Below are 22,968 nucleotides of genomic sequence, written 5' to 3' on the forward strand. Positions count from 1 at the left end.
AGGCCACACCTACTCCAACAGGGCAACACCTGCTAATAATGTCACTCACCAGATGCAAAGCATTCAAACACATGTCTATGGGGGCCACACATATTCAAACCATCACATACAGTATTTTCATGACACTGGAAGAACAAATAACATCTATTTTTCATGATCTCAAATGGCTGCTTTTAGTGGGGGAAGCTCACAACGTGTCCAGTATCCTCAATAAACTGAATCTACTGCTTTAAAAATAAAAGCATCATGATTTTCGTGATGGAAATAAAATTTAGTGAGATTTCCTAACCAGACTAGCCTATGACATGTAACCTGAATATCAGCTAGCCAGTACTCCTCAAAGAGGGCACGCACTGCTGAGAGAAAACAATACTGGCAGTAAAGGAGATCAGGACAAGTTCAAAACCAAGTAAAACAGAAGGCAGATGCCAGTGCCATAAAGAGTGGTCAAATGACAATCAAAAACTTCAAGTGTGACATGAACTCAGATGGCATGACAGCAGAGCACTGACTGCAACAAAGAGGTGTGTGTGTGTGTGTGTGTGTGTGTGTGTGTGTGTGTGTAAGAGCAAACTAGGCAAGCTTCCCCACTGTCCTCCATATTTTAAGAAACGACCACCTTCACCAGTCTCCAGCCATCCCCAATACAAACGCTGGCTCTCCAAGACTTCATATTTTTGAACAACAAAGTGTTTTTCAAATTAGGTGCATCCTGGTTTTATTTCTGGTGCTGTGATACGGCACCCCAGAAAGGGTTTGTTTTATCTCATGATTCCAGGTTCTAGTCCATCACAGCAGGGAAGTCAAGGCAGGACCCTGAAGCAGCTGGTCACATCCACATCAAGAGAGGAGAAACAAATGCAAACCCAGAGAATGGCACCGTCCACAATGGGTAGGTCTGCCCGCTCCAATTATCATATCATGGCAATCCCACAAGCCCCACAGACATGCCCACAAGCCAACCTACCTGATCAAGATAATTCCCCATTAAGAACATGATCCCAGGTGAGTCAAGGTTGTGTCAGGCTGACAATTCTGACAAGTGAAACTCACCACCCGGTGTGGACACTGCAAATGTAGTGTGTTACTGTGTTACATCAGATGCAGTGGAAAACAGGAAAATGACTCACAAAACTGACATATTTGCTATAATGCAATGGTTTGAGACCAAATCCACAGTATCTCTGAAGAGTGCCTGTAGAGGATACTGGAAAGGCTTAGTAAGCCTGGCCTAACAGAAACATACAGCGTTATGCCGATTACTAAAAGAATACCCTATACTTATTGAAACTGAACATAAAGTTAAAAAAAAATTCCCTAGGATTAAAATCATGTGAATTCAGCTTTCTGACCACAAAGTAGAAGAAGTCAGTAACAGAAAGACAACTGGAAAAAAACTTTTTTTAAAAATTCTAAATAACCCATTTAAAATAACTCTAAATGACCTAAAAACTTAATGAAATGAGAACATGATGGGACCTGGTAAAATGGCTCAGTGGGTAAAATCCTTGCTGTGCAAGCCTGAGCAGTGCAGTTCCAGCAGCAGAGCCCTCAGCAGGAGAAAAGAACCAGCTCTCAAACACTGTCCACACACACACACTCAAACACACACACACACTCACACACACTCACATATATATACACATGCACATACAAACACATACACTCACACACATGTCCACACACCTACACACACACACATACACACTCACACACCTATACACACACACACACACACACACACACACACACACACACACCTCACACACATACACATTTAAAAATAAAAGAAAACAAGAACAGCAGGACTAAGACCTGGTCAAACTGACAAAATGGAGCTGTGATCAAGAGAGTAAAAAAAGACACCAGATAAAAACCAGCAACACAGAAAACACAGGCATGAAGCAGTGTTAGTATGTGCGATTTTAACCCCAAAAGTTTGAAATTCTTGATCAAATGGCCCCAAGAAGAAATAGAAAGCTATGATAGTCTTAAAATCTTTAAGCTAAATAATACAGAAAGTCTTATAAAAAGATTTCCAGGTCTAGTAGCCTATCAGGCAGGTTCTATCCTAGGAGAAGAAACTTGAATCTGTCACAAACCTTTTTATAGAAAAAGAAGAAAGGAGAATCATCGATCGCATTGTGCCATGTTGTGCAAACGGGTTTTTAAAAGAGAGAGAACAGGTCAGGCAGAGTGTGTTGATGCTGGAACTGCTGAGGCAAAGATCTCAAAGCCAGCTTGTGCTGCAAATGGAGAGCCTGGGGGATAGCTTGTCTTTTGTCTTTGTTTTGTTTTAAAAGAAGCATTCACCAAGAGTGGTAGCACATGTCTTTTACTCCAGCCCCAGAAGCAGGCAGATCTCTGAGTTCAAGATCATCCTGGTCTACATAAAAATTTCCAGGAAGCCAGAACTACAAAGTGAGACCTTGTTTCAAAAAAAAAAAAAAAAAAAAAAAAAAAGTAAACAAACAATAAACTCAACAGCCACAAAGAATGTGAAAAGGAAATTATAAGCTAAACCTACCCCTTAAAACAAAACATAAGCAAACCAAATTCACTATATTAAAAAGAGTAATAAACTATGACAAATTTGAGTTTCTTCCTAAGAAGCGATCTGGTTTAACATTTAAAAACTAATTAATTTCCTATAAACTAATCATATGTTCATTAAGATGTATAAACAAACCCCTGATAAAATCAAAGGCTAATAATTCTTTAATTGCCAGGAAAAAATGCCATTTGCAAACTAGGAATAAAAGGCAACCCTTTTAACATAACAAAGGGTGTGCAGGCCTTCTGGTCTGAAAAGGACAGAGTACAACTCTCTTCACTTATCAGCCACTGCCAATACCCAAATCTGACCCCTCACCAAGGTGGAAGGGAAGGACACCAGAGGTTGTCCTCTAACCTCTCCATGCACAGATCAAAGCTGGATTCCTGAGGTTGGTGTCTTATCTGTCTTGACCCCCAAGATCAGCTCCCCGAATCTGTCCAATACTCAACATATGGACGGCACAAAATGGACGAATTGGATCTTTAAAATAAAAATGTTCCAATGAATCTTTTTAAAAGGCCGATGACACTGCCAAGGCAACCTGCTGTGGGGTGTCCTATTTCCTGTGAATGCGCGCTGCTCTCATTGTTGATAATAAAGTCAGGCCGGAAGTATGGACGGGACAACCAAACTAAGGGAGGGAAGAGAGCAGGTGGAGTCCGGCAGATGTCAGCCAGGAATCAAGATGAGAATGTCCTACTGAGAAAAGGTACCAAGCCATGTGGCTAAACATAGGTAAGAATTATGGGCTAATTGAAATGTAAGAGCTAGTTAGTAATAAGCCTGAGCTACTGGCAGAACATTTATAAATAATATTAAGCCTCTGAGTCAATTATTTGGGAAGCAGCTGTCCAGGTATTTGGGAGTTGCTGGTGGGACAGAAACTTCTGCTTACAGAAACCAGGGGCTGGAAGGACTGAAGATTATAGTGTGATTGCCCATTCTGAACAAGCAGACCCAGGCTGATGGGTTGCTTTAGCCTCTGCTATGCTCACTAAAGACCATGGGGAGTCACGAAGAAAGAGAGAAACATCAGCCTTTGATAAGATTATCAATACTGCCAAATTGGGGACTGTTATCCAGAGAACTCATGGAACCATTATAGAGCCTGGGCTCTGTGGGCTGCAATGTTAATGGCACTACCTGCTTGATGGAAAGATGGGGGAAGAGGTACTGCACAGGAAAATAAACAGATCTAAGAAGACGAAGAGGCAATGTTGACATGATCCCCTTGAGATCCAGAACCTAAGCCAGTGGGCTCACTCTCACCACCATGATTTCACACTGCAGTGAAGGCCCCAGATACTGGCACTGCCAGCAAAGGGAAAAATGGAACAACAGGGTAACTGCGGAGAAAATTCATCTAGAAACATACCTCATACCTTACCCCAAACGCCACTCTAAAGTATTAAATCCAACAGATACATGAGAAAAGGACTAACTTGACAATCATGTTCAGGAAACATTTGATGACTAAAATACAGAGATTGTAATCCTGAAGGAAAGTGGTGTTCGACAGCATGGAAATTAGGAACATGGGCATGTAGTAGGGAAGGGCTGTACACACAGAGAAAAGGCGAACCACAGAATACATAATGGATGGTGGCATTTGAAAGAATCTAATTAAGGATGAGCTGCCATGGAAGATAGATTTAATTTGGCTTTAGTGGGAATGTAATTATGCAGTGGGCCCAGCCAAACAGTTCCTTAGTGCTGTCCATGTTTAACTTACTGTTAGGGAGAGCATGTTGCAGATGACAGCAGCGACCAAGTTGGCTTCCTTCTCCTTAAAGGATGCAGGCCCAGAGAGTGTACCCGTCCGCATACAGCAGTGTTCTGCTCCCAGGACAGGAAGCCTGAGCCAGACCAAGGCACCAGACAGTTGGCAATACACTCCCTAAAGCTCTGAAACTGTGTGCAAAAGGGTCTGCTTTCACTTTGATCTGTCACCGTGGGTGTCGTCTTTTGTGAGGAAGACACTACCATGTTCCACTGATCTTTTTTTTTTTTTGTTATTGAGACCCATGGGAAGTAGAACTTGCTAGAATTTCTGTGGAAAGATGACTGTAGTTTATACTCAAACTATCAGTAGCTTTAAAAAAAATTGTTTACTGGTAATAGAAAGACTGCCTTGTTTTTCTCTTTTTATAAGAAATACACCAAGAGAGGCTGGGGAGATGGCTCAACTGTTAAGAGCACTTACTGCTCTTCCAGAGGACTCACGCTCAGCTTCCAGCACCCATAGCAGGCTGCTCACGACCATCTTTTACACGTTTCAGGAGAGCTGATGCTTTTTCCTAGCCTCCTTAGACACATGCACATGCACACACATGCACGTGCACATACAGAGTAATATTCATATATACATATGTGTGTGTGTGTGTGTGTGTGTGTGTGTGTGTGTGTATATATATACTTAAAAATAAATCTTAAAAAAGAAAGTGTGTAAAGAGGCATACAAAGTAGACAGGTAGAGCTTCAGAGAGGGCTCAGAGCAAAAGCACTCACCACATAAGCCTGCTGACCTGAGCCTGAATCCCCATAACCTGTGTAAAAAGAGCCAGATATAGTGGCACAAGCCTCTGAAATCCAGAGTGCCCTTGCGGGAGACAGAAGGGACAGATAGGGAAACTGTCAGAGCGGTGAGGGTCAGTTGGCTTAGAGTAGGCAGTGGTCAACAAGAGAACCTGCCTCAAACAAGGCAGAAGATGAGGACTGACCCCTGAGGATGTCAGCTCACCCCACATGCCCTCACCCACATGTACACATGAAGACAGACAGACACACACACACACACACACACACACACACACACACATCATACATACACAAAAACAGTCAAAAAACACTACAGAAAACATTATAAAAGTGTGACTGATAGTTAATTATAAAATTATACTCCCCCGGCCCACTATTATAAATACTTAACTCCTGTATTTTAAAATGCTTACTACTTACATCTACTTTTTTCATATTTATAAATTATATGATTTTTTTCTCAACAGAATACTAACTTTCAGCCTACACAAATAAATATGGTTCAATTCCACTTGGTATTTTGCCTTTTTTTTTTTTTTTTTTTTTTTTTTAGAGCTGAGGATTGAACCCAGGGCCTTGAGCTTGCTAGGCAAGCGCTCTTTAAAGAGTTAACAAAATTCTACCACACTGCAAAGGACAACTTAGGCAAATCATAAACACAGTATGGTGAGCAGCAGAAATTTTTACCAGATCCCCCGTCTCTCAGGAGGTATGGCTAAGAAGCGGGTATTTTCAAGGTCTCCAATTTCCTACTGTAGGTGGCAATCACATGGGCAATGGTGTTATTAACACTTTTAAAACTCTACTTATAAAGGGTTTTAATTCATTTCTGTACAAATATATTTTACATTATATGTTTATACAAATAGTATTTAATGAAATTATAAAATTAAAACTAACACTCAGCCAAGGCATGATTCTATAAGTTGTTTTTTTAAAGCACGCTATTACAGGAATAGAAATAGTAAGATGAACTCTAGCTGAGGATAGGCATATCCCATGGCTTAACAATTCTAACACTTCTGTTCACATAAACTGTTCTTGAATGAGTAAGTAAATGAACGGAGGGACCCCACTCCTGAGGAAGGAATCTACAGACGTGCAAAGGGAAAAGCCTAAAACGATCTACTTACCAGTTTAGAAGTGGAAACATAAGCAAATGCTTACATTAGCTTACTACAACCACAACTGACCTATACAGAAATATTCATATGACCTTGTGGGTATTTAGACATGGGTAAGTAAATATGTGTCCATGTCTCTACTTTGTTAACTGAGAGGGTCTAAAGTCACTGTGGTAGTTAGAAAGAAAATGACCCCCACAGAAAGTGGCAGTATTAGGAGGTATGGCTTTGTTGGAGTAGGTGAGGTCTTGTTGGAAGAAGTGTGCCACTGTGGAGGTGGGCTTTGAGGTCTCATATATGCTCAAGCCATACCCAGTGTCTCAGTTCACTTCCTGTTGCCTACAAGTCAAGATGTAGGAATCTCAGCTCCATCTCCAGCACCATGTCTGCCTGCATGCCACCATGTTGCACCATGATAATAATGGACTAAACCTCTGAAAATGTAATTAAATGTTTTCCTTTATAAGAGTTGCTGTGGTGATGGTGTCTCTACACAGCAACTGAAACCCTAATTAAAGCAGAAGTTGGGGGGGGGGAGTATTACTGTAATACGCCTGACCATATTTTTGTTTGAAGGAATTCAGATTTTGAGACTTTGGGTTAGGAAAGCAATGGAAGGCTTTACATGCTGCTCAATGGGCCATACTAGTAGGCACATGGAAGACAGTGGGGCTTAGGGTGACTGGAACTGTGTGGGGATGGCTCAAGAGGTTTCAGAGAAGAATTTTAATATGTTGCCTAAAGATTGTTCTTGGGATATTTTTGGTAAAGAATGTGGCTGCTTTTTGCCCTTGGCCAAAGAGTCTGGCTGAGACTTAAGTGAAGATGTAATTGAAAGATCTCCGAGTTCAAGGCCAGGCTGGTCTACAGAAAGAGTTTCAGTACAGCCAATCTTTGGCAGTAAAGGAAACTATCAAACACAGAAAGATGGTGAAGGTGTAATTGGACAAGGGAGCCATGTTCCAGCCTGAGTTCTCAGTAGAACTTGGCAGCTTTGGCCACATGGTTCTGGGGATAGAAGAAAGGGGCTATGAAATCTCCCTCCATAACTAAGGAAAGCCACTGAGCCCAGGCATGTGTCAGGGATGTCCCTGAATAGAGACCTGGGGAGGCCACTGTGTGAAGCTGTGAAGGTGAAGCCTGGATTGCCTTGGAGACTCCAAGATGTTGGAGATGCCAGAGCATGGGATACCTTCTGAGGGGAGCTGCTAACAGGGAATGGAACCAGCGCAAGAAAAAGAAGTGTGTTGCAGTCAGCAAAGCTGAAAGCAATTGGAGATCTGAAGAGTGCTTTGACACTAGACATGGAGATGCAGAGTTTGGAGTTTGCCCAGCTGTTTTTCGTTCTTGCTTTGGTCCAGTATTTCCTCACTATGCTCCCTTCTCTGCATTTTGGAATGGTAATGTATATCCTGTGCCATTCTATGTTGGAAGTATGTGATCTGCATTTTTACTTTGATTTTACAGAGGATTACAGTTAAGAGATTGCATGAATCTAAGAAGAAACTTTGACCTTTAGACTTTTAAATAAATGGGAGGCTATTAATATGAGTCTATGGGGACTTTTGAAGTTGGACTAAATGCATTTTTGCTTTATGATATGGCTACAAGCCTTTGGGGCCAGGGAGTAGAATGTGGTGGTTTGAATGAAAATGGCCCCCAAAGGGAGTGGCACTATTAGGAGGTGTGGTCTTGTTGGAGGGAGTGTGTCACCGTGGAGGTGGGCTTTGAAGTCTCATATGAGCTCAAGCCACACCCAGTGTCTCAGACCACTTCCTATTACCTGCAAGTCAAGACATAGGAATCTCAGCTCCATCTCCAGCACCATGTCTGCCTGCACACCACCATGTCCTGCCATGATGATAATGGACTAAACCTCTGAAACTGTAAGTCACCCCAATTAATTGTTTTTCTTTTATAAGAGTTGCCATGGTCATATTGTCTCTTTACAGCAACAGAACCCCTAACTAAGACAGTCACACTCAGGAGGCAGTAGGAAAAACAGCTGCCTAAGTCTCCATTTCTAATCCTGTTCTCCACCCAAAAGAAAGTAGGCTCCTTGGAGAAATGGCTACTTGAGGAATAGGGCAAGAAACACTCATGATGAGCTGGTGCCCCTTGGCTGCCGAAAGCAAGGACATGCTAAAAAAAAAAATCAGCAAGTCCACATGGATGGAGGCTTTTAAAGAATGGACTGAAAGAGCTTCCAACAGGCAAAGCTGTAACAACTGGGGTAATAACATAACAGTGCTGGATTATAATGCCGAACACAAGCCAAACAGACACTAGTCAATACCAACAATGAACAAGTGAATAGATGGAGGAGGAGAAGACAAGGATCCAAGAAACTTACACAGACATTTCACCCTAAGGCGGGGAACAGAATGTCCCTCTGATTAAGTGTGGTCTTCACCTGGACATGCCCACGGTTATAATATGGAAAGCAGAAAAGAAGAGGAACTTCAGAGTGGAGAAGCCGAGAGCCAGATGAATGTCAGCATCAGCAGTCTGTCAAATTGACAGTGAGCACCCTTCCTATGATTTCATACGATGGTGTTGACCTCTATTACTGACCCCCCAAAGCACAACTCCATTCTCTTTGTGAGAAAAACACAAGACAAACTCAAACACAGAGAACCTTACAATGTGCCTAACTACTGTACCTCAAAATCCCTAAGGATGTCAGTCAACACAAGCCTGAGAAAGCATCAAGACCAAGAGCAGCCTCATGAGTCACAACGTCGCAGGCAGCATGCTGCTCCAAATGACAGCCTGGAAGCAAAGAGAGGGGGCAGGAGGGAAGAACTGAGAAAACAGGTATGGATTTTGGTTAGAGTCACTGTATCTGAGTCAGTTCACGGATCGAGTGGAGTCTGGCACATGAATGCAGAAAGTTCACAACAGGAGAAGCTGGGTGTGAGGCACACCGCAACTTTCTACACTACCTCTGTAGTTCTAAACTTACTATAAAAATTAGATTATTAAAAACTGTAAGATGAAATCAACAGGTCATTATAATCTAGAAAGAGAACCAAGAATGTACATGGCACTCATACATGGTAAAAAAAAAACTACGAACTTTGGTAGAAAGAACGGAATATGGGGTCATTAATTCTTAAGATGGTTGACAATCTGTGAGAGGAAAGATCTCTGCCTCACTCTACATGCAAACTGCAGTCAGATTAAAATTCCATGCGTAGAAACAAATCTTTAAATTTATTAAAAGAAATCATAGAGCATATATATGCTCTTGGGCAAGAGGAGACATACTTAAGCTGAAGGGGGAAAGCAATAACCAAGATGTGCTTACATGATTTTCAACTCTATAAAAGAAATGGGACTATTTAAGGGGGAGGTTAAAAAGAAAAGACAAGTGGCCAGCTAGAAGAAATGGCCCGAAGAATTAATGTATATAATGTAAAATGAGAAATTCTGCAAATCAATTAGAATAGGGCCAGACAACACAATGGTGGAGAAAGGTTAGAACAGACATGTCCAGACAGGAAAGTTCAGTAGACAATGGAAATGGCTCCACAGAAGGAACAATCAACCTTTATCACTTCACATCCCATGTGTTTCCTATCAGACGACAGCAACTACAAAGATTGACAGTTTTGAACACTGGCAAGAATGTGGAGGCCGGGATCTCTAATGCGCTCCATACATGGCGAACTGGCTTAAGAAGTCTGGAGCTCAACCTGACAACATCGTTATATGTGTGCATCTTTCCTGTTCAAATCATTTCAAAAGGAGCAAAAATCAGACTTCCCTTATAGCACTGGGGACCATGGCATTGTGAAGTCATGGGAAACAGCATGAGTCCACAGATGATGCAGGCATGAAGGGCAGATATGTGAAGAAACAGGCATGACACACTTTATACACTCATACACTCCCTGCAAACAGCTCTCCATGAAACAGCATCTGCTATACACAGTTGGAGATGTAGCTCAGAGTCAGAGTTCCTGCCTAGCATGCACAGGGTTCTAGGTTCAGTCCTAAGCACTGCAAGAAGAAAGAAATAGAATAACACAATCTGCAGCATAGTATAAAAATCTGTGGTTGTTTGTTTGTTTGCTTGTTTTAAGAAGAGTCAAACATATGAGTTTCTCTGGTGCTACTGATCAAACCCATAGCCTCACACATGCTAACCATGTGCTCTACAACTGAGCTACATCTGAACTATGTGAAATGTTGAATGCACACACAACTCTTAAAGAATAGTTACCAAGCTGAGAAAGAAAGTGAGACTAAGGAGATGGGAATGTTTTCACGTTGTACTTACAAAATTCACTTTTTTTTCCCCCTCTCAGTGAAATAAGCAGAAAGAGGAAGGTGGATCAGTGCTAAGAGTTTTTCATTGAAAAGCATTTCTGGGGCTGAGGAAATGGATCAGAGGGTAAAAGTGCTTTCTGTGGACGCATGAAGATCTGAGTTTGAATCCCTAGCACCCACATAAAAAGCTAGCCACGGTGCATATGTGACTACAAGAGCCCAGCACTGTGTGTGTGTGTGTGTGTGTGTGTGTGTGTGTGTGTGTGTGTGTGTGCACATGTGCGCACATGTGCATGCATGTGGCAGGGAGACAGGAGGATAGAGAAGGCTTGCTTGCTGGCTGCCCAACAGCCTGGCCCCATGTTTGGTGAGAGACCCTGCTTCGAAGGAATAGGGCACAGAGTGATAGAGCAGGCTGGGCTATACACATCTTTTTTCTGGCCTCCACATGTGCATAAGGGCACACACCAGAACACACATTTGGATACCACAAATACACAGAGCATTTTCCCAAATGACTACAATATGCACCGACACTAAAGTCAGGCACCTTTCTTCTGTAACTGGGCCCATGACCACCAGTAAAATGTTAACTTTATTCTCTTGGGGACTCAATGGCAAGATAACATCAACAATGTTGCTAAGCAACATAACATTAGTAAACAGAGCTTCAACTGCACCTGCACAGGATGTCTAAGCAGGGACTCTAAACATCCAATGAACATACCCCATTGTGACTTCCGTGAGTGGACTGACCTGGGAACAGGCATGTCTTCCATGCCTGACTCAAACCTTCTGGCACACAGGTTCAAAAACATCAGAAAGCAGGTGTCATATGTCAGTACATTTCTGCTCTAGATGACACGGCTGTGTAGAAAAGCTCTTTATAAATTCCATACCATCCATGCTATTTTCTGTGACTGAGAGCTCTCGGTTATAAATGCTTATTTTCATCAGCCTTTGAGTTTTACACCATTAGCAATACTTTGCTATCCATCAAGCTAACACAATTTTGGTGAATAGTGAAGTATAAAATATACTACACAACCACAGCACTCTTATGGCTAGAAAAATTTTAGCTATAATTACCCTGTCACTACAAAAAGTTCAATTATTCATTTTACATAGTACAACAAAACACAGAACTACATAAAAACTAAAAAGAAAAAAATTCAAAGGAGTTAATTCCAAATTAACATCCTAAGAGAGAAAAAACTAAAGTTTAACAGAATTTAACGAAAAATTAAAGTTCCTTACAACAAAAAATAATCCACAGTCCAAGTCACTAGACGAGAAATGGCTGAAAATGGACAGACAGCCAGACTGCACTTGCTGTAAGCACTGAGTGTGCTTGAACTGGACACAAGGACATCTGCCAGAACAGCAACTGGAAAGAATCAATGTGGTACCCAGGATTGGAATGGCTAGGGTGGAGATGGTTACCTCAGCTGGAAGAGTATGCAAGATCAGGACACCATAGCCATCATGGCACACAGGACATTGTTTTCCATCACATTATGTTGCCACTTCTTGTAAGGAGTCTTAAAACTTGAAGGCGTGGCCTGGGCAAGGTGGCACTCACAATGCTCCTAGCCCTTGTGAGGCCGAGGCAGGAAGACTGTGAGCTTAAAGGCTACTCTAGGATGCATGGAGCAAAACCCTGTCTCAAACCAATCAAAACAAACACAAAGACAACGCACAGCCTGTTTCCCAAGCACACTCATTTTTTTTCTCTTTTGTGTTGTAGATTAAATCCAGTGTTCACACACATTAAATATATACTCTACTGGATCTCAGGCCTAGTCCCTCCCCCCTTACTCTGAACAGTTCTAAAAAGCATCCAGGAATCCATATTTAAACAGTGTTGATAGCAAGGAAGCTAACAATTGCTAGATTGGGTCAGAAAGGAGATTTTATATACATAATATGTGTTTTGTTTCTAAGAAATATTTATTTATTCTAGAGACCTCTGAATCTTACAATTGATGGGATTTGTTGAGTGTTCAGATGACACCGTTTTTAACATTTACTTATTTATTGTGAGTGAGGGTCAGTAGGTGTGCATGGTGAGAGTGTAAAAGCCAAAGGAGAACTTTCAGAAGTAGATCTCCTTCTACCATGTGGGGCCCAGGGGTTGAACTCAGGTCATCTGGCTTGGCAGCAAGTGCCTTTAACCACTGAAGCATAGCAACAGCCCACGTTTAGTTTTAATATAACCTCTTAATGATGTGTAGGGACTTCCAGGTGTATTTTATCCCTGGTGATAGACTAAGAGAATCAAAACAGATAAATAAAATAGGAAGCAATAAGTCCGAAGCAAGTGTGGCAAAAATTTCATGTCTGCTGTTAAAGGTGTGTGACGGCAAGGTGGAGGGGTATTACGGTATTTCCCAGAACACTGGCCGTTCTCAAATACTTCATTTTAAGCAATTAAATGCACAATGTTGTTCCAAAAGCAAGACAAGGGTATGGGCATGCATCACCACCACCTGGAGAAGGAAGCAGTCTAAATGTCCCACAGTCCTTCTGTCTAGTCCAGACCTTATTGTGACTAATTTTATGCCTCTCATGTTGGTCACAGATAAACAAATGTGATTTATTAGCACCCACAAGGCTGAGCAATACTGATGTAAGAATGTAGGGAAAACTGTCCCCTTGGGTTCTCGTACCCATGTCACCAGCAGATCCTGTGGACAGTGCTGGCATGATGCAGGCTGCAGGTGCGTGGCCGCCCTCCACTCTCTTGTCTCAGGAAGCTCCAGGGAATTCAATGGCCTGCAGCCGTACTTCACCCAAGAGTCGTATGTCCTGTTAGTCCCCTAGGAAGAAAAGAAACATTTATACGTATATAAACAACAACTACCAAAAAAAAAGCATCACTAAATCAAACATCCTATAACTAATTCAAAACTTATACTCGACACCAGTGAGATCATAATTCTTCTACAGAATTTTTTCTGCAATGACAGGCTGCTCTTTAACAGGGGAGTTTCCGGTTTTGACGTGATTTCTAACTGAAAGCATGCTGCCCCTGCATATGTCAAGGCTTCTGAAAGACGGTGATGTTTTCTTTAGGGACTGCTCATCAGATGCATCGTGTCCTTTCAGAAGATTCTGTACAGCCAGTTCCTCCCTCTCTTACCCTAACTCTGGCTGTATTTCCCAATGTGGAACAAAGACTATCTGAGTTAGCAGCAAACTACAACTCTGTTTCCATAGAGTTCATTCTAGTACAACAGCTGCAACATTCTCTCCCGCAGGCTGAGCGCGTCCTGATGAACTTCATCAGCTAGAAGTACAGCAGCGATACAGATTCACAGAAGTGGTAGCACTACGAGTTAAACCTTCTTTGAGTAACAGTTAAGCTGGATGTATCCTGGAAAATACACTGTTTTCAATAACTGGCATAAGTTTATCTCTAAATAAGCAGGGAAGGGGATAGAGTGTAAAAGCTGTGCAAGGTTAACTCTGGCTTTACCTCTAATCCTGCTGGCTCTGTGATCTTGAGTAACTTACTTAATCTTATTAAGCCTGAATTTCCTAATGTGCAAATGAAGATAATAACTTAGAACTGTGTAATAATTAAATATACCGAGGCATGCAACAATGCCTTGCATGGAGTAAACAAACAATAAAAGCTGGCTTGTGATAGTTTATTTCTTTAATTCAGGCAACAGAACTATAAAATTAAAACATAAAAGAAAGCAGCAAGATTACAATTCACTCAGCACCTAAGAAAGAGCCCGCCATGTGTTTTGAATTTGGATCACTGCAGACTAACAACGGAAAATACACATCATTTACATTTTTGTTGAAATCATAACTATTTTTAGTGCACCCCGCATTCTCCATACAGAGAATCCAGTCATTTAAAAGCATATTTTAACCTATCTTAAAGACAACAAGAAAAACAGACACTGTAAACACTAGGAAACGATTCACTTCAATTCGTAAAGCTTCTAAGTTGCTGATTCATATTACAGAATCACGACAAACAAGCTTGCCAGACTTTACTTGAGAAAAATACAACTGTTAAATTCCAGTAAAGCCTTCTAAATTAGCATTTTAATTGCCAAAGTGAAAACTGATATTAAAAAATCCACCATCAAACAGACTTTCTTGGACTTGACTATCTGCTGTGACGTCTTACCATCTGCTTTACATTATACCAAAGACAAACACAGAACACACATAATACACATCCATACATGGAGAAATGCTAATTAAAAATAAGGTGGCAGTCATTTAAATTCCAAGTAAAAATGTAACTCACTGAGCTAAAAATTAAAATGAAAGGAGAGGGCAAGCCAGGCTCCACTCATGCCCAGCTTCCATGCTGCTTTTTCTCCAGCAATCTTAAAGGGAAACTTGGCTTTGGTCTCAGAAATTATTCTAATCAGGATTAAGATTTAACTACATAAAAATATTCCTTATATAAAGCAAGGGGATAGACAAAATAATTCAAAGGCAAAAAGAACTCCAGAAAGACCACTGATAATAAAGAATATATTGTTAACAGACTTTGGTTTTACTAACAGAAAAAGAAAAGAAAACTATTTAAAATGCATAAAGTGTATGCATACATATTTCTAGCATTAGGGTACTACCTCTTCATGACGTAAGCAGATCCAGTGCTTTCCATGTATGTGTATATATAACTTAGCTCTTTAGGCAACAAGAAGTCAGACCTTGCATGGCACCGACTCACTACATACACAGAAATACACATACTCTATACTTCCCGCACCATGAAATCCTCCCCCTTACCACCTAAAGAATTCACAATGCTTCACATTTATGAACTACATATGCCACATAGCCCAATTTATACTTTTATCAAAAAAAGTAAAATTTGATAGAATGCGGTACATTCTCATTCCAGGAACAGTGACAAAACCCTGAAATCCCACTTCAAGACATCTTTTTAAGCAAGTTTTACCATACATGAAAGGACTTAGCATGTCTTGCTTTTTTCATAACGGACAGTCAAGGTTAAATTTGTCCAATGCAGTACATTTATCACAAAGTAATAATCTTCTAAGTATGTATTATACAACATAATCATCTTCCTAAAATAGTGCAAATATATGAATTTTTTTAAAAACGGTTTGATATAAACCTAACTAGAAAAATGCTCAGCATTTTATGGAATGAAGTAGTGTTGCTGGATTTAACTTTCAAATTGGGTTAAATTTTTGTGTAATAATGTTATTTTCTTTGGCTAAATTAATTGAAAGGGCTTTGGAATTCATCAGAACACAGCCGTAATTATTACTGACTGTTGTATGGAACCGATTTACTACAACACAAAAATACCAGCTGTTACAGTATGTCCTGAGAGGGATTACTGGATATTCTTAAATTGAAGTTCAATCCATCTTTCCATAAAAAAGAGAAAGACCTGAATGCCAGGAACATAACAGCAGTATCAAATGCACCTGAGGCATTTACAACACCCAACAGGACTATTACAGCTTGCCTTTAAAGAGGCTTATTTTTGAAATTTCACTATTCCAGTTGTACCTTGCTTCTATATATCACACTGTATCAGGTTTTCCTGGCATTGATGACGTGGAAACAGTGAACTACAAGAAGGTCTACGTGCTCACAATGTTCAATTCTACCCTGGCTATATTCAAAGCTTCTGTAGCACTCCTGACATCTAGTGGCGGATCACAGAAGTGCAAGCGCTTGCAAGACCATTGAAGATGATGATGAAGATGATGATGATGATGATGATGATGATGATGATGATGATGATGAATCTGTGTGTTATGCATTCGAGAGACATGAATGTCACAGCACACACATGGCAGTCCCAGGACAACTTTGGGGATTTGGTTCTATCCTTTCACGGTGAGTTACAGGAGTCTAACTCTATTCCTCAGGCTTACACAGCAACACATGTACTCACTGAGCTATCTCATCAGCCCAAGTAGTTTCTTTTTATTTCTCAGTAAAGCAAGAATTGACTTTATTCATCCAGAGACATAGTTCCCTTCAAAATTATTGTTTAATGTGAATACATATGGTGAATAAAATAATAAATCAATCTCTACTTGGGGAAGTATTCCAAAACATGGAAGCATTTCCCCATGTAATAATTATCAGTAGCCTGTTATTTCGGGAGACAATGGCCATGGTCAATGACTTAACAGTTATGCTTCCAGTTCCTAAGCTAACTGAGCAATGAAATAATCCATACAACAGTAATGTGTACAATATAAATCTATTTTCACCAATCTCTAAAGGGCAATTTGAGAAATTCATTAGTTAATGTAAGCACACTGGTATTTGTTAATGCAGCTGCAAATCTTCAGAAACACAGTTGTAAGAATATGATAGAGGCCAGCCAGAGCTACTTGTCACAAATCTGTTTATATGAACTGGTGTTTAGGCCTGGGATGTAGCTCACTGGAAGGGCCCGTGCCTGGAGTTCTTGATGCCCCATTCAAACTTCCAGCACCATGCACCACCAAGTAAACAAAAACAGTGTGCATGCCATGCACATTAACAGTCCTCAAAGCATGTGCACGGACCACCACGATCTCAAGGGCCTTGCCAGAGGGACTCATGAGGTTAGACTATGTTCAGAAAAATGCCGAGACACTATTTCTCTTTTCTACTTTCAACATCCAGGTAAAAGCACTGGTTCCTCGGCATGAATCAGGACCATGAAAGCATAGTCTTCAGGAAGGCAGCATTCAGGTAGATCCCAGCTCAGAGTTCTCTGGGCCTTGTTTCAGAAGTGCATGGTGTATGCAGTAGTAATCAGGAATTACCTTCTACCTCTAGGGGGCAACTGAGGGCAAGAGCAACAGGCTGTATGTTTGGGAAGTCTCATAGACGGCTCTGGGCAACAACTCAAAGAGGGCTAGCTTCTCATGCATGGTGTTGGGGTTTTTGTCAGGTTGTCATTGGTTCTTGGAGGGAGAGCTGTCATCTTAGATGAGAAAAAAATGTATTTAAACTACACGTATATTAATATATTAAATTACATACACAGTAGGGTTTTTTGGTAGTTTATAGTGACTCCTTGTAGCTTTTTCAGCCATCCATATTGCTATTTTACCCCACCTCCTCCTGCTATATTTAACCCCTCCTCCTCACCAAGGAGCCCCCTTTGCCCACGTCCATTATCAGATCACTGTATCCTCCAATTCCCCTTTACCCTCTTTCTACCTTGTTCTATATTTACCTCCCTAAGGAGCCCCTCTTCTCCCTTCCCTATGATTACTTACACCCTGGTATTCTCCTCTCTATTGCTCCCAAATGCCCCCGCCCCGCCATGCTGACAATGGTTCCAGTTCACTTTCCTGGACTCTGTAATTATTGCCGACTACATACTCACATCTAAAGATTTGGAGCTAGAACCCTCCAATAAGAGAAACATGTGACATATGTCTTTCTGGGTCTGGGTTACCCTCACTCAGTATGACCTTTCCTAGTTTTATTCATTTACCTGCAAAATTCATAGTCTTGTTTTTCTTTACCATTGAATAGCGTTCCATAGTATATATGTTCCATATTATCAATATCTATTTTTCAATTCTAGGACATTTGGGTTGTTTCCATATCCTAGCTATTGTAAATACTGTGGAAATGAACATAGCTGAGCAAGTATCTATGGTATATATTAGGTCCTGTGGAGTAGCATAGTTGGGTCATATGGTAGATTTATTTTTACTATTGAGAATTCATCACACTGATTTCCATAGTGGCTGCATCAGATGGCAACCCCACCAAGAGTGAAGGATCCCTTTCCCCTCTAGCATTTGTTATTGGTTGTTCCACTGATCTTAGCCACTCCGAATGGGGTAAGGTGAAATCTCAAAGCTGTTTTGATTTGCATTTCCCTAGTTGATAGGGATGATGAACCTTTTTTAAGATATTTCTTAGCCTTCAGGGTTTTTTTTTCCTTCATCTTTTGAGAATTCTGATTTCAAGTCCCAGACCCACTTCTCAAATGGGCCATTTGTCTTTTGTATTTGGGGGTGGAGTTGACTCTGTTTTTTGAGTTCTTTGTATATTCTAGATAGTAAGCGTCTGTCAGATGTACAGCTGGCAACCACTCTTCCCCATTCGATGGGCCTCCTTTTTACCCTCCTGACTGTTTCTTTTGCTATGCTCAACTTTTGAGTTTCATGAACTCCCACTTGTCAGTTACTGGTCTTATTTCTTGGGCAAATGGAGTCTTATTCAGGAAGTCTCTCCCTCACCTGTATCTTGTAGGGTACTGCCTATATTTTCTTGTAGCATTTTCAGCGTTTCAGGTTTCCATCTTTGATCCATTTGGGTTTGAGTTTTGTGCAAAGTGATAGACACAGGTCTAATTTTATTCTTCTGCATGCGGACGTCCCACTTTCTCAGCACCATTTGTTGAGGACGCCTTCTTTTACCAGCATATTTGTTACATCTTTGTCCAATATTAAGCTGCTGAAATTACTTGTATGAATGTTTGGGTCTTTGATTTTTGTTCTATTGGTCTACATGTCTGTTTTTGTGCCAGTACAATACTGTTTTTGTTACTATGGCTCTGTAACATTGTAATTGTAATCCTACAGCATTGTTCTTTTTGCTCAGGACTGTTTTGGCTTTCCAGGGTATTTTGTGGTTCCATAAGAATTTTAGGATTTTTTTTTTTATTTCTGCAAATGAGATGGGAATTTTGATCAGGATTGCGTTGAATCTGTTAACCAAAAGCTATTATTAGATTGTTAATTCTACCAATCTAGCAGCATGGGATATCTTTCCATTTCCTAGTGTCTTTCTCATTTCTTTCTTCGGGGGTTTGACGTTTTCATCACAAGGGTCCTTCACTTTCTTGGTAAGGTTTACTCCCAGATATTTTCTTTGAGGTTATTATGAATAGGACTGTGGCCCATGACCTCCCTTCCTATATGTTTGTTGTTTGTGTTTAGAAAAGGTGTTTATTTGTGCAAGTTGATTCTGTATCCTGCCATGTTGCTGAATTTGTTTATCATTTCTAGAAGTGTCTGGTAGACGTTTTTGGAGCTCTAGTGTGTAGTATCATGTCATCTGTAAACAGGACTAGTTTGACCTCTTTTCCTAGTTACTGTAGCCCTTTAATTTCCTTCTCCTGCTTTATTGCTCCAGCCAGTTCTTAGAGAACAGTACTGAAAGGGAGTGGTGAAAGTGGACATCCCTGTTTCATTCCTGACTTCAACTGGATTGCTTCAAGCATCTCTCTATTTAGGATAATGTGGCTGTGGGTCTCCTGTACATAGCTTTATTATGCTGAGGTATGTTCTCTGTAGCCCTATATTCTCTGGGACTTTTATCATGAAGGTATGTTGGACTTTGACAAAGGCTTTCTCTGCATCTATTGAGATGGCCATGTGATTTTTTTGCCTCTAAGTCCATTCATGTAGGTTATCACATTTATTGGCTTCCGTATGTTGAACCATGCCTGCATTTCAGGGACAAAGCCAACTTGGTCATAATGTATAATCTTTTGAATGCATGTGTGTATTTTGTTTATAAGTGTTGTATTGAGTATTTTTGAGTCTTTGTTCATTAGAGATGAGCACAGTTTGGCCTGTAGTTTTCCCTTTTTGTTGTGTCTTTACTTGGTTTGGGTAGTAGAGCAATACTAACTTCTTAGGAGTTTTTGAGTGCTCCTTCTGTGTGTGTGTGTGTGTGTGTGTGTGTGTGTGTGTGTGTGTGTGTGTGTATCAACAGCCAGGCCTTCTACATTTTTAATAGCGTCAGAAGGCCTGGCTGTTGATATTCTTTGAATGATTGGTAGAATTCTGCTGTAAATCCATCTGGTCTTAGCCTTTTTTTTCTTTCTTTCTTCTTCTTTAATTAAAAGGTTTTTTATTGCTATTTCAATCTCCTCTTTAGATTGTTGACTTCTTGGTTTCATTTTAGTGATTTGGCTACCTCTAAAAAAATCATCCATTTCTTTTAGATTTTCCAGCTTCACGGAGTACAGGTTTTCAAAACATTCCCTTTTTCTGAATTTCTTTAGTGTCTGTTGCAATGTTTCCCTGTTCATTCCTAATTCCATTCATTTGGGTTCTCTCTTTCTTTTGGTTAGTTGGGCCAAGAATCTGTCAATTTTGTTTGTCTTCTCAAAGAACAGTTCTTAGATTTGTTGATTCTTTGTATTGTTTTCTTTGTTTCTTTTTCGTTGGTTTGTCCTTGTTTTTCCAAATTTTTGAGTTACATCATTAAACCATTTATTTGTGATATTTTGTTGTTGTTGTTGTTGTTGTTGTTGTTTTAATGTAGGCCCTTAGAGCTATAAATTTCCCGTGTAGGACTGCTTTCAATATATCCCAGAGATGGTGTTGTGTTTTCATTTTCATTTTGTTCCAGAAAGTTTTTAATTTCCTTCTTGATTTCTCCTTTGATCTAGTCATTGTTTAGTAATGAGTTATTTATTCTCCATGAGTTTGCATATTTACTAGAGGTTTTTCTGCTGTCCATTTTAAGTTTTATTGCATTGTGGTCAAATAGGATCACAAGTGCATCACAAGGAGTGACTGCAATCTTTCTGAAGTTTTAAAGGTTTTGGGGGGTTGTTTTGTTTTATCTCAGGATGTGGTCTGTTTTAGAAATGCTTCGCTGTGCTGCTGAGTAGAATGCTTGCTCTTTAGTGTTTGGATAGAAAATTCTGTAGATATCTGTTCAGTCCATTTAATGCATGATGATAATTAATTCTGATGTTTCTCTGTTTATTTTTTTGTCCAGATTACCTGTCTATTGAAGAAAGTAGAGTATTGAAATCACCTACTATAAATGGATTAATGTTAATCTGTGTCATTAATTCCAATAGTAGATTGTTTATGAAATTGGGTGCCCTGAGTTTGGTGCATATATGTTTAAGATAGTATTGACTTCCTGGTTAACTATTCCCTTGATTAGAATGAAGCGTCCCTCTTTATCTCTTCTGATTAGTTTTAGTTTGAAGTCTATTTCAGAAGAGAATAGTGACATCTGTTTATTTCCTGGTCCCATTTGATTGGAGGACTTCTGTCCATCCTTTTACTCTAAGGCAGTGCCTATCTTTAAAACTAAGATGTGTTTCTTGTAGGCAGCAGCTAGATGAGTTTTGTTCCTTGGTGCATTCAGTCAGTCTGTCTCTTCTGATTGAAGAATTGATGCCTTTGATATTTAAAGTTATTACTGAAGTGTATGAGTCAAGGTGGTCATTGTGTTGTTGATTTTCGGTGGTATTGTTTGTACTTTCAATGGTATTTTGTGTTTTGATAATTATGGTTTTGTATTTATTACCACCGTCTCTCTGCTATGTTCCTTCCTTTCTTCAGCCTGAATAATGCTTCCTGTTTCCTCTTTAGGTTTGGTTTGTTGTTTGTAAAATTTTTAGGCTATTTAAGTCAAGGAAAAAACTTCTTTCTCCTTCAATCATAGCAGATGGTTTTGCTAGGTATATTATTTTAGGTTGGCTGACAGTCTTTTAGGATGTGGAATGCACTATTCCAGGCTCTTCTGGCTTTCAAAGTTTCCACTGAAAATCAGCTGTTGATCTGATGGGTTTTCCTTTATATGTGACTTGCATTTTTTTCTCTTGCAACTTTCCATACTTTCTTTGTTATGTACACTAGTGTTCTAACTATGAAATGCCATGGGGATTTTCTTTCCTGGTTTTGTCTATTTGGTGTTCTGTGTGCTTCTTGTATCTGTATACATATGTTTTTCTATAATTTGGGGAAGTTTTCTTCTGTGATCTTATTGAAGATCTGGTCTATGCCACTGACTTGGGAGTCTTCTCCCTCATTTATATGGATAATTCAAAAGTCTGGGTTTTTTTTTTATGGTGTTCCCCATTGCTTGTGTGTTCCTTTCCTATGTTTTTATTATTTTTTCCATGTTCCTTATTTGGTCTGGATCCTCTATTTTATCTTCAAGACAAGATATTCTGATATTCTTGTCTGCTGTTTGATTTATGCTTTTTGTTTTTGTTTTTGTTTTTTTGGTTTTTTGAGGCAAGGTTTCTCTGTAGCTTTGCGCCTTTCTTGAGACTCACTTGGTAGCCCAGGCTGGCCTCGAACTCACAGAGATCCGCCTGCCTCTGCCTCCCGAGTGCTGGGATTAAAGGCGTGTGCCACCACCGCCCGGCCTTGATTTATGCTTTTTGAAGGCTTTCCTATGAGGGTTCTAGTTGAGTAATTGGGTTCTCAACCTCCCTAATGCTGTGACCCTTTAATACAATGTCTCATGTTATGGTTACCCAAACATAAAATTATTTTTGTTGCTACTTCATAACCATAATTTTGCCACTGTTATGAATTGTAATGTAAATATCTGATATGCAGGATGTCTGATATGTGACACCCAGAGGGGTCTCAACTCACAGGTTGAGAACCGCTGCTCTAGACCTTCCTGGGAAGGTCAATGGTGACATCAGCAAATGTGCTGTGTGTGGATACTATGCCCACTCTTAGAAGATGTGACGACTTAGTAAGCAGTATTTTCCAATTTTCT

At 40.2% G+C, this 22,968-nt stretch overlaps 1 protein-coding gene across 1 annotated transcript in view; it reads right to left on the reverse strand.

Annotated features, from left to right (window-relative positions):
- Window positions 1-13,309, reverse strand: part of Mpp7 (MAGUK p55 scaffold protein 7) — a 145,438-nt gene extending 132,129 nt beyond the window's left edge. Inside the window, exon 1 of the mRNA XM_059263755.1 lies at window positions 13,164-13,309. Coding sequence (XP_059119738.1) covers window positions 13,164-13,200 — 37 coding nt within the window. The 5' untranslated portion in view covers window positions 13,201-13,309. The remainder of the gene's footprint in view (window positions 1-13,163) is intronic.
- Between the last annotated feature and the right edge of the window lie 9,659 nt (window positions 13,310-22,968).

This window comes from Peromyscus eremicus, chromosome 5 (assembly GCF_949786415.1).
Source record: "Peromyscus eremicus chromosome 5, PerEre_H2_v1, whole genome shotgun sequence".
Taxonomy (NCBI): Eukaryota; Metazoa; Chordata; class Mammalia; order Rodentia; family Cricetidae; genus Peromyscus; species Peromyscus eremicus.